The 12,400-nt window shown below is 34.2% G+C and overlaps 1 protein-coding gene across 3 annotated transcripts in view; it reads right to left on the bottom strand.

Annotated features, from left to right (window-relative positions):
- Positions 1-976: 976 nt before the first annotated feature.
- The window catches only part of LOC129793841 (terminal nucleotidyltransferase 5C), a 32,084-nt gene continuing 20,660 nt past the window's right edge, over positions 977-12,400 (bottom strand). For all 3 annotated transcript variants that reach the window (XM_055834285.1, XM_055834284.1, XM_055834283.1), the window contains one exon: positions 977-3,239. In XM_055834285.1, the coding sequence (XP_055690260.1) occupies positions 1,776-3,239 (1,464 nt within the window). In that variant the 3' untranslated portion in view covers positions 977-1,775. The remainder of the gene's footprint in view (positions 3,240-12,400) is intronic.

The following is a 12,400-nucleotide window of genomic DNA, read 5'->3' on the forward strand; positions in this document are numbered from 1 at the left end:
ACATTTTGTTTTTATTTATTTAGTTATATAAGAATTTGTTGTTTTTTTTATTAAAGATTAAGTTTCATTCTCTTGCGACAAATTAGTTGCAAAGAATTTTCTTTTAAAAATTGTACCGGTTTCTTTTCTTTTAAGTTTCTTGAGCAAACTTTGATTTTTTTACGTCACAAAGAATTGCTTGAAATTTTGATTTAATTTTTGATTTAATAATTAACCACTTAGGCATAGCAGAGGTTAGAAAAAAGTGTTTTAAATCGGTTAATTGGAGAAGTTTACGGATAGACCGCCATGGCGCTGGTTGTGATTGTCGAAAATAAATTTTAAAAATTCTTTTTTGAATATTATTAATTTTAAGGTATTTTGTAGGTTAGTTCTTGTTATTTTAAAGCTTTTCCAGAAGATAAAAACTTTTAGTTGAGGCTAAAAATTCAAAATCTTGCAGAGAATATAACAAGTAGCGCTTCAAGTGGTCGATCTGCGTACTAATTTTGATTTTCTTTAATTTTCAAATCAGGAAGTTTAAAAAATTCTTTTTTTTTAAAGAGAAATTAATTTTTGTGAATTCAATTCCCAGCTGCTCTAGTCTAGAGGTTTTATGTTTCTTAATCAAAAAAATAAAAAGCTAAACACGTAATAACACTGAAAAGAAAAAGAAATGTCGCAATAGCCAGTCTTTTCGGATTTTTTTTTTGTTGTTTTCGTAGTTTTTAAAACATTCTTCTGTATTTACTGAAGATTTTGTAGTTCTAACTTTATTTTTTTAGCAAAAATATTTATTACAAACACTTGGTGCCATTTTTTTCATGAAAATTCACTTTATCTTAATAATTTTCTCAATCTCAGAAAGATTTTTCACAAAATAGTTTTTTTTAAATTTCTTCTTTCATTTTGCAATTTAACATTTTTGCACGCATTCACAGATTCTGTTTAATGGATCTCGGGCAATTTTTTCAATATAGCATTTATGTTTCTCTCATTTTTTTAATTCTATTTATTTATTTTTAAATTTCAATCTTTTATTAATGCATAATGTTGCATGTTAAACATCGGACAACACTTAATAGCATTTTAATTCACTTTTCATTCTTTTCTTCTTCTTTTAATAATTATGGGGGATTAAATTACACGTAGCAGTTAAAAATTGACGAACTAGACGTCTCAAAGTTGTACATTTAAAAGTTCTTTTTTTTTGGGAATTTTTAGAGATGGTTTTTTAAATATTTTTTTTATAGGAGCGCTAGTATTTAATATAATGATTAAAAAAAAAACCTTTCTAACCTTTAGCAGATGGCCTACACGTTCACACTAAGAGAGGTAATAATGCTATATAATATTTTGTAAGTGGAAGTACGTTTTTTTTTAAACTGATTTTTCATTTAATTAATAATTAAAAATTCTTTCCTGCGTTTGTCGTTTACCTCATAACCGTTTGTGGGGGTTGAGTGGAAGAGTTGCTGTAGTCTGGGGGCAGGAGGGCAGGGAAGTTAAAGTTGATGGGAGCTCTTTTCATTTTTTTTCTCTCTACACATTCAACTTCAGATGGCGCTCTAAGTGGTGTAGAGGCGTAGAGAAATGGCGGTTGGGTTTGCTGCAGGAGGTGTGGAAGGAGCACTGGAGGGTGTTGGTGTGCTGCGGCGACATCATCTCCACTGCATCGTGTCATCGTAGCTGCCATCCTCTCGGTACTCGGTTGTTGTTGCGAAATTCTGCGATGTTGCAGCCAATGCATGGGTGGGCTGACGATGGCGTGGGAGAGAGTCTTGGGTGCTCCGCGATCACGTACTTGGCACCCAGGTGGAGTTGCACGTGCAGAACGTGGTGGGGATCACAGGGGCATAGTACACACCATTGGCATAGAGCAAGCCAGCCGGCTGTGGTGGTAGCGTCGTCATTTGCTGCTGCGGCTGTGGCGATGGCTGCGGCGGTGGATGCTGCTGTGTCTGTACATTTGACTGCGCAGGTTGTGTCTTCTGTTGCTCCCGGCACAACACCTGCATTGCCAGAGACTCAATCAGCAGCAATGTCTGCCGGCGCTCGTGTCCCATCAGGCACACCGTTGACGTCTCCACGACTTCGTGTAAATGCATCAGGTACTGATACTGCAGCGACTCCTCGTCCGCACCCCAGAAGTGATTCCTCAAGTATGCTTCCAACTTAACCGTTTGCGTGGGTATATCGGGGAAGTCTATGAAGAAACGGCTGCACATATACCGCTCAAGTGTCTTAATCTTCTCCGAATCGACGGGTCGGTAGTTGCGTACAAGGAGGTTGCAGTACTTGAGTAGACCGCCACCGCGTATCTCCTCAGGTTGTCGCGTTGAGATCAATTTATGTTGCAAGTGGTAGAGTGCCTCCTGGAAGTCCCCGTAGACTGACTCCCCAACAACAGTTGGGTAGAAGTTCTCACTTATGGGTAGGGCGGCACAGTCGTAGAAGAGAAGCAAGGAGTCAAGGACTATTTGGAAACTATCCACACTGAATTCAAACTGCCGACGCATCGTATCGACGAATTTCAATTCAACATTCTTATGTCCTGGCGAATTGCCCAGTGAGATCAAACTCCATCGATCACCATCGTTGTTATTGTTCACTTTCACCATCTTCCCCACGTAGGCCTCCTTGAGGGAGCACGGTGTGATTCGTCGTCGGGAGACACCCTCGGGTAGGAGGTCAAACAGGGAATTGAGCACGGCAGACTTGACGCGGTCGTAGTGCCGACCCGAACTGAATTCAAGGGCAAAGATCAGATCTAGGTCATTGTAGGGCTGCGCCTCAGATGCCAAAACGTGACTTGCGGCACCACCATTGAGACGGATATCTTTTACAGTCATACCAGCGCCACCGGATGCAACATCCAGCTCCAATTTCTTTCGCACAAGCGTCACAAGATCCTTCAGACGTACCTCGAGTGTGGGAAAATTTCCACGACCATGTATGGAGACAACTTCATCCATTACATCGTTGAGCTTGCGAACCTGTTCAAATGATAGCACAGCCAATCGTTGGGCACTCGTATCCACAGACTCCAGTGATCCATGATCCGATGTGAGGGAGGCTATTGAGGCTGCTGATGATGTGGATGCACTACCACTGCCGCTTCCTGGGCTAAGTGGGGGTGTCTCTGTGCCGCTGCCATCTGAATGAAAACCATCGTCCACCTGGTGATGTCGGTAGCTGTGAAAGTCCATCCTCGAAGAGGATCGCTTGAGGGTATCGGGCGCCTCCTCTAGAGTCCCGCACTACAATGAAAAGAACAAAGAAAATCATTTTAAAACTTTAGGTTTAGAATATTCGTAAACGCCCCTTAATATTATTAAATATTTTCTTGGTGGAAATTGGCGCAGATAGATGAGATGACAGAAGGAAAAAATTTTCCTTCTGTCATCTCATTATTAAATATTTTATTTCTTTCGAGGCAGTGCTGTTAATCTTTAAAATAAGAATTTTGTTAGTCATGATTTGTAAGTAAAAAAAATTCTCAGAAAAATATAAAAATGCTGTAAAATAAGAACAGGAAATGTTTTTTTTAATGTAAAAACAAATTCTATTTTTATAGCAGTTTCTTAGTTTAGTTTTTATCTTTATTATTTTATCAACTTAATAGACAAAGTTTAAGGCCAAAAAACGTCTAGGTAGCTTATGGTTTATCAACCCAATATAAAGGACATTAAACCTTTTTTTTTAGAATTAGGAGATTATTTAGATAAGATCAGTAACCCCAAGAAAATTTATATCAAAGACAGTTTTTCTTAAATCAAAACTATTAAGACGTCTACCAATTCTTCACGTATTAAATGTATTTTCTTCCACCAATAAAAAAAAATCTTTTAGGAAGTTAAAAAAAACAAAAGATTTAACCTACAAAGATCAATCTCAAAGCGATATTTGCTGCAAAAAAAGGTGATCTTCACTTCCTCTAACCGGAACGTTTCTGTTTTTTTTTCTCCTCGATTCAGTGTCAATTTTTATAATGATCATCTTAGGCAATCAAATATCACAAAATGTATATAAATTGCAATAAAATGAATTGAGAGAGAGAAAAAAGTCTCAATCAATTAATTAATCACGGAGAGATCGTTCATCAAATGGAGATCACATGTGCGCGATCTCCTCAATAAGCTGCGTGATCTTGAAAGCAACTTTCAAGGTAAATTTTTTATTTCTCTACATCTTCTCAAAGCTTCTAAATCGGCGCGTAGAAAGTGTCGTAAAGCGAGATGGTTGAAAAGTGAAGAAACGTGTTCTATAGTGCAAAGAAAAATAAGAAGAAAAAAAAAAACGAACCAACAGCTCATTTGCAATTCAAATTAATGATTAAAAGTTGGGGAAGAACTTGATGATTTTGCCTGTGAGATAATTTTGTGGCGTAGATTTTTGCAACAAAACATTTATATACACATTTTGCAAAATGCCTAAACTACGATCGCATCTAATTGCTTTCTCAGGGACATTTTGTGTGAGCGCGCGATAGCTCGATCATTTTGCGGAAATGCCTCACTTTTAAGGGCCTCGATGCACGCAAAGTGCAATTTGAAGTTTTTTCTTTTTTACTTCTCTCTATCGCATTATATGTATATACTTCCTCTTCTGTGAGCCAAAAAGAAAAAGCTCACGATCACACGGGCAAATGTGAAAAAGAAGTAGAGAAAGAAAAAAAAGCTCCTCATCAAAGTGCGACAACGGGCGGGAAAATTAAGTAAAATTAGGTCAAATATATTTTTTCTTTTAATTTTGTTGTTTGCACGACTACACGATATATCCCCCCTCCCCTTCAGTCAATTAGCATAAATATTTATTTATTAAATAAAAATGCATGTGATCTATTTTTTTATTGGTTGAATTTTCCATGCCTCTTCTTCGCAGCCCATTCGCATGCCCATAAAAAAAAACATTCGCTTCGAATTGATTTGCATCGAATCGAATTGATTACATCGCAGGGCAATTAGCATAAATTATTGGCATTAAATACTGAAAGATGAATTGCGGTTGAATTTACATTCCTTATTCTAAATAATTTTCTTCAAGTATTTAATCTTCATTTTCTTCATGGTTTTTCCACGAAAAGATGCGAAGAGTTAGAAAAAAAATTGCAGAGCTATTCTAATTGCGACTGTCGGTACGCAAATAGGAATTTCAGGTGTGTCAGCTCTGTATGGAGATTTGTAGAGAAGAGAAAAATAAATGAGGACGTGCAACAGGCGTCGTGACGCTCTCACAATGCGGCAAGAGATTGTTGCTCTGTAAATTCTTCAACTTTTTACCTCTTTTGTGAATTGTTTATTTTTATCCTTTTAGTATTTTTTCATTTATTAATATTTCTTATTTCTTTTGTTATTTTAGGTATTTTTGTATAAAAAAATGTTTTTTTAATTCAATTGCAAAGATATAAATCTAAAAATGTTCAAAAGAATTATTTTAACCCTTTAGGGTTAGGGTCATACGCTGACCCAAACGTGAAACATTTTATTTTTTCAATTATTTATTAATGTAATTGTTTTTTCCATGTTACAAATGCATCAAATTCACGCATAAGGGGTCAAAGAAGACGTTCTGAGTGAGAAAAGTCCTCTAAAAAATTCATAGAATAAAAATCGCGATAAAAGAGCGCATGTTTCAATGTTTTAATGTTTCATGTTGGACGTTAAAGGGTTAACAGCAGTGTTTCATCTTAGAACCATAAAAAATTATTTTTTTTATAACAAATTTGAATAAAAAATTCCCCAAAATACATTCCTTAACACCAAGAAGAAAATCACTAAAAATATTCAAATAGTTCTAAACAACAAACACTGGATGTTGGCTCTTGTGCGGAGCCTCAGTGTAAAATTGATTTAATTTTTTTTACATAACATTCCCAACCACCTGACGCGAATGGTGGGCAAAAAAAAGAGCTTTTGGCTTATTCTTTATTTACAAATTGCGCCATTTAATCATATTTTCTGTGCCATTTTTGCAAACACTCCGCAAAAGCAAATGGTCGGACAAAAAAATTGACATCGTCATTTGCAATTAATATAAATATATCGCCTTACTAAACACACGTACGCCACACAGAGTGTTGAGAGAGAGAAAAAAAAGTGAAAGACAGGAAAAAATACGGCATGGCTAATAAATGGAAGCTGTTTGCATAAATTGGAGATGAAAAATTGTGCAATTAACCATGAAAAACATATATTGGGAAATATCCCGCACAGAGTGAAAATTTTTTGGTTTCCATTGTGTGTGTGTGGATTAAAAAAAATCCACAGCGCATTTCCAATGGGCTCAAATTATGTGTGTTTCGGTGCCGATTGAAATGCGTTCGCGAAAGTCGCAAAGCGCTTTCAATTGAGAGGAAAATTGATTATCAATCCAGTGAGAGAGATGTGAGAGTGACCACAATTTTCAGATTCTTTTTTTTTGCTGTGTTGCCTCTTTCATTGAATGTGCACAATGAGGTACAATAGAAAATTTTGTGCGCTTCATCTTGCTCACCAGACCATTGCAATTGTGCGGGTGGCCCAAGGGGGAGACGCTACCTCGACGCACAGTGTACGCACCACGGCGATGGGGCTATGCGAGAGAGAAAGTGGTTCAATGCTGAATGAACAAATTGATGCCAAAAACACACCATTTAATGCAAGAAATGCTCACGCATGCAATTTATTATGCTTCTTTCTTCTTCTCTTTGCATCATTAGAATTGACTGATTTTTAACAGAAAAATACGAAGGAATAATGCATAAGAAATTAATGGAAAGAAAGGTAAATTATCAAAATATTTTCCTGACCAAAAAACAGAACATCACTCCTCCCCCGCAATTAAATAACTAACAATCTGCTAACATTTTTATCAATTTTTTTTTAACGTTTCAAATTAGAATTTTTGCAGAGCAACAAAAAATTGTTTATAAGCTTTCCATGAGAGCTTATCTTTCTCGCAGCTCTCACGAGACTTTATCTCGCGCTCGGGGAAATTTCTTAACAAATTGACCTCTATTGCGTAATTTGAATGATAAAAAATTATTCAAGACTCACAGCTCAAGCTTTTTCGTTGTAAACACAAAATAAACGAAAAGCAAAATGCATTTGAAAGTCAATTTATATACAATAAAATTTGGTTTGTTAAAAAGTTAAAAAAAATCAGTTGAAAACAAGGGAGAGAGAAAAGCAAAGAAAAAATTACTTAATAAATGTGATAAGCAAGATGTTTCAATTGTTTGTTTATTTTAGAGGGTAAAACAAAATGAAAATGAAGATTTTTAATTGATTGATTGAATTATTTTTTTTTAAATGCCGAAATTAAATTAAAAATTCAGTTCATTTTTTAAATTTATTAATTATTAATTTAATAAGATAAATAAATTAAAACAAACAAGATGTGTCTGGGACACCTTGACCCAATAAATAATAAATTGACTCTCAGGTGGATTTATACGCTCAACAGGTAATGCAAATTAAAAATGAAAATTAAATCAAATTGTATTAAAATATATTCCCTCCCAAAATGAAATTGCATAATTCAATGTGCTTAATTCCACCAAAAGCATCGAAAAAAAATGATCGGAATTAAATGCGTTGGTGCACAAATAACATCCAAAAGCCCCCGCAGGAGGAGAGAAGAGGATGATGCGCGGAAAAGTTCAAGCTCGCAATCCCATAAAGTTTGTCCCATTACAATGGAACTTGTCAACAATTCATCTGTTTCTCCATTTATATTGTATTGAATAAGAATTACGTGAGTAAAAGCAATATTTACGGACGGAGGTCAAAGAATTGATTGAAGTCACAGCGACGATGGTTTTATTTACATTACAAAAGCTTCCCATTTAATGCTGCGAGAAAGAGACAGAACGGTGTTTGTGCGGTGGATTAGTTGACATTTTCTCATGTGAAAGAAAAGAGCTTATTGTGGAGCTTTCCTCTGTTTGAAATTAATGATTAAGATGTGAGAAATTGACGTTTTAATTAAAACTAAAATACGTATTAAACTATTCTTGGAACATGAGGCTCGTGGGTTAATAAGTTTGCACCCCATGTTCCTTAAGAGAGAGTCATGAGTTCGAATCTCACAGAGGGAAGAACCTTTTTTTTATAAAATAAATATTTTTCTTTTTGTATAAAAATAACTTTCAATACTGCAACCATTTGACATTGTTTGAATTTCCATTGACTTTCATATCAAATGTCCCTCATAGAGGCAAATAAATCACATTGATAGCATCGATAAGAATCCCACAAATTCGTATTGATCACAATGTTGTTTTAATAAGAAGACATCTCATTGTGAAAACGATTTTAGCACCATTTATTGTGCAATAAAAAAATTCATAAATACGGCATGTGTGTTGTCCAATGAACTTTAAAGCCATATATACAAAACGTCCTTGAACTTAAGAAAATATCATGTGTGTTATTTAAGTTATCGCGCGCGCCACTTGTAAGTTATAGTTTTGCTCAGAAGATTGCTCAGAGTTTGAGGAAATATTCACAAGAAAAAAAAAGCTTTAAATTATTTCTAAGAAAAAAATTTAAGCTGAGTGGGGAGATGTCTTTTTTTATTCTTTTTTTAAATTTATTTTGAATCATCGCGGAAAAACCATATTTGTGTGATTATAGAGACTTTATCGTTGCTTTTTTTGCCTAAAAAAATTTATTATTATTTAGTGAGTTAAGGAAAATAATATTTATTTCTTTTTTATTAAAGAAATTGAGAAGATGTAATTCAATTTAATTAATTTCGTTGGTCAATAAGTTTTGTCGGTTTTTGACTCTGTTCAATTGGGACTCAAGTAATATCTAATTCAGACTCAAACGACTTATTGATACTCCAAAATACATTATTGTGACGAAACTTCTGCCTAATTTTGACACAAAAAAAATTTTTAGACGAAATTCACAAAGAGATTGTTTTTCCACAAGAAAAATTAATCAAAATTATTTTTTTAGTACAAATAAAAGCTCACAGAGCTTCACAAATCCACTTCTAAATCCCATTAAAATCCCAACATAAAATTGAAATGTATTAAGAGGTCATCACCTCCACCCCTCGTCCATTGTAGCTGCGAATTTTCACCTGTTCAACGTAAACACCTGGACAATGGCGGGGACACGCATTGACACATTGTTTCATTTCTCTCTGGGATCTGAATTAGCAAACAAATTATAAAGCCATTTGAAAGTCTCACCAATTCGAAAATGATTACAAAAGCATTTTACACGGCTGGACAAAAATTAATTAACATTTGCACACACGCATGATTATATTTATTTCTCTCTCTCTTAGCCCCCGCGCGCCTTACATCTTTATTGCCCATTTTAGGTAAAAAGAAAAAGAGTTAGAGAAGAGAGCAAAAAAAAACGAAGAAATGATGATGAAAAATAAGAAGATTGATCTTTTTTTCCCGCCTCACCGCGCCGCCGAAAAAAAACATTTGGCATGGAAAGAAAAAGTGAATACTTCATGCGCAAAACGGACAAGAGCGTGGTGTGAGAAAAAAACCACACTGAGAGTAATTTTTTTTCTTTAATATTAATGTTTCATTTTTTTCTTATTCCTAAAAGTGCGCACGATTTAGAAATTCTGTCAGAGTTTTTTTTTCTCTGTATTTTCTTTTGTGAGCCGCATTACGCGTACTCGCGAGGATTTAATCGGTCAATAAGTATTGATTTATCGTTTTTAACTTACTTTCGTAACAAAATGAATTCTGGGTCAGAAAGCAACAAGCAAAATTGTTCAACATGAAAAACAGTGAAATGGAAAAATATAACTCTGTATTTGTTGCATTTAGCTGACTACACAAGAGAGACAAAAGAAGAACAGAAAAAATGAGAGGGAGAGAGTGAAGAAAATCTGTGAAGATTTATATAGAAGAATATTCAAATATATAGTCCCTGAAGAAAAATTCTTTTGCTTCTTCTCGTTGCAATCCAACAGGTGGCGGCACATGTTAATGCATATTTTAAGCCTTCCTGTAGCAATGAGGAATGAAAGGGGATGAAAGGAATGATTTTTTATTCATCCCTACAGAATTTTTCCTCTCGCAGGTAAAAAAAAACTTAAATTGATCATGATTTGAAGCATAAAATATTAAATTTATGCTTTTCAGTGCTCATTTTTCGCATTTGCATGGATAGATGGCATTACTTTCGACCGCAGTGCAAATTGTCACGCACTCCACACGCCAGGAAAAAAAATTCTTCCCGCCTCATTGGCATTCCTTGCGAGATATTGCCCAAAAAACACAATTTTTCATCACATTTTTCACATCGTATGAATAAGTTATTTATAAAACTTTTACCCACACACGTTTCTCACATTGCACAGAAGCCGGTATTGCTCAAAAGCCACCCAATGAATTGCCTTTCTAATCAGAATGATGAGCAATATGGTGGAATTAGAAGAATTCTTTTTGCAAAAGTGGGTGGGCTAAATAAATAAATAATTAAGAATAATTAAAGATTATTTCTCATTGAACACTTAGTTAGTTCGATAGGTTTTAACAAAGTCAAAATCTTTGAGTTCAAATCTCAGCGAGGAAGAATTTTTTTCCTAATACTCATTTTATTTATTTGAGAGCTTTAAGCTTCTTCCAAAAGTTTAATATTGTTCTAAATTTCCTTTCAAGGCTAATTTTCCTGAGAGATTAATTTTATCATGAAAATGGCTGCATTTTAGTTTATTTGCTCTTCATCATTCAGTCAGCCCATTATGTGCCTTTCGTGCTAAAACCTCTCCTCGCGTGAGAAATTGCACAGAAGTACTAAATAAAATTGAAAAGCAAAAAAAACGAGACAGTAGCAAAAAGAACTTGTGCTGCTGCAAATGAATAAAACGTGAATGTGTGATGAGTAATAATTAAACTGTCTCTCAAGTCGATGAAATTAAATGACATTTTGCGCTTTTCCGCGAAAAAATTCCCATGAAAATATTTTTCTCTTATTGCCAAAAAAAGCTTTATTTTTCTCCCAGATGTTTCTGCATCCTCGTAGTGTTAAAAAAAAATACAAAACATTTTTTTTGTACCGAGAATTCCAAGAAAAAACCATGTTAGGAGAATTTCTTGCAGCAGCGACCGTGTTTGGTGTACAAATAATGAATTTATTTTTGTAGAATTTCTATTGCACAACATGGATTTTTTCTACATACTCGTATGCTGTGGCACATGGAGAAATCACCTTGAATTCTTCGTAAAAACGCACCTCTATTGAATAATTTTTGCGTTGTTGTGTAAAATGTATGGATGGGGGAAAACAGCTGAAAATGCACGTGCTTTTGCAGAGAGAAAAAAATGTGAGATGTTTGTCATCAGATGCAGATTCTGATACAATTTTTTTCTATCAAAGCTTTTCTATAAAAAGACCTACAGATAATATAGATTGTTGAAAAAGCTCTGGAAAGCTCTAGAAATTCGTATTGCGTGTTTTTTTCTTCTATCTCTCCTTCCAATACGTCACAGTGGAGCTTATTTAGCGTTCTATATCATTTAGAGAAAAATACCTAATTGATTGATTATACCTTCAATTGCTGATTAACTCCCCCGCACGGTTGTGGTGTGAAAGTCAATTTATCAAATGGCACAAGAATATAACTGATAAGAAATGACGCACGCGATTTTCACTTGAAATTCAAATTATTTCTCACGTAATTCACTGAGAAATCCCCTTTATTGAAAAAAAAAAGATTTTTTTTGCATTTTAATTCCTCCATTTGATATTAAGTCCATCACTGTGTTTGTGCTAGTCAATTGACCGATTAATTTATTTGTAAAGTAAAACATCAATATGACGGAGCTTTAACATTAAACAAAAAAGCAATTAAACCAATAAATAATTATTTTAATTGGCTCACAGTGTTCACAGGAGTTTTAGTGATAAATAAACCTTTGAAAATGCCACCGTTTTGATGCACAGAGACAACCACTAAAGTAAATATAAACAGAGTTTAATTTATTGGAATAAATTTATTCACAGTGAATATTGATTTTAGTCAGTATATATTTAATTCAAAATAAATTTAATATGTGCAATTGCATTTTTGTTGCTTTTATGAATTTTCTCATTTGCTTTAGTTAAAATAGTTTTCCTTAAACCTTCTAAAAAATTCTTAAACAATAAATAACTCATAAATCAATTTATTTGTAAATCAAAATCAGAAAATGAAAAATTCTTTAAAAACTTTCCAACAAAAGCTCTTCATTGAACTTTTTGACCTAAAATCTCACAAAAATCATGCTAAAAATAAGAATTTCGCAACACCAGCGCCATTAGTGAGTGAAACCCGCATTAAAAAGTCTTAAACTATATTTTTTGTAGCCAGAGTGATAAATTATAAATTCCATTAATTAATCCCAGTGCGGCGGGAGCTTTCACCTCTATATGGAAAATGAGGAAAAATTCTTTGCTTAATAGTTCATCAAACT

The sequence above is a fragment of the Lutzomyia longipalpis genome, chromosome 3 (assembly GCF_024334085.1).
Source record: "Lutzomyia longipalpis isolate SR_M1_2022 chromosome 3, ASM2433408v1".
Taxonomy (NCBI): domain Eukaryota; kingdom Metazoa; phylum Arthropoda; class Insecta; order Diptera; family Psychodidae; genus Lutzomyia; species Lutzomyia longipalpis.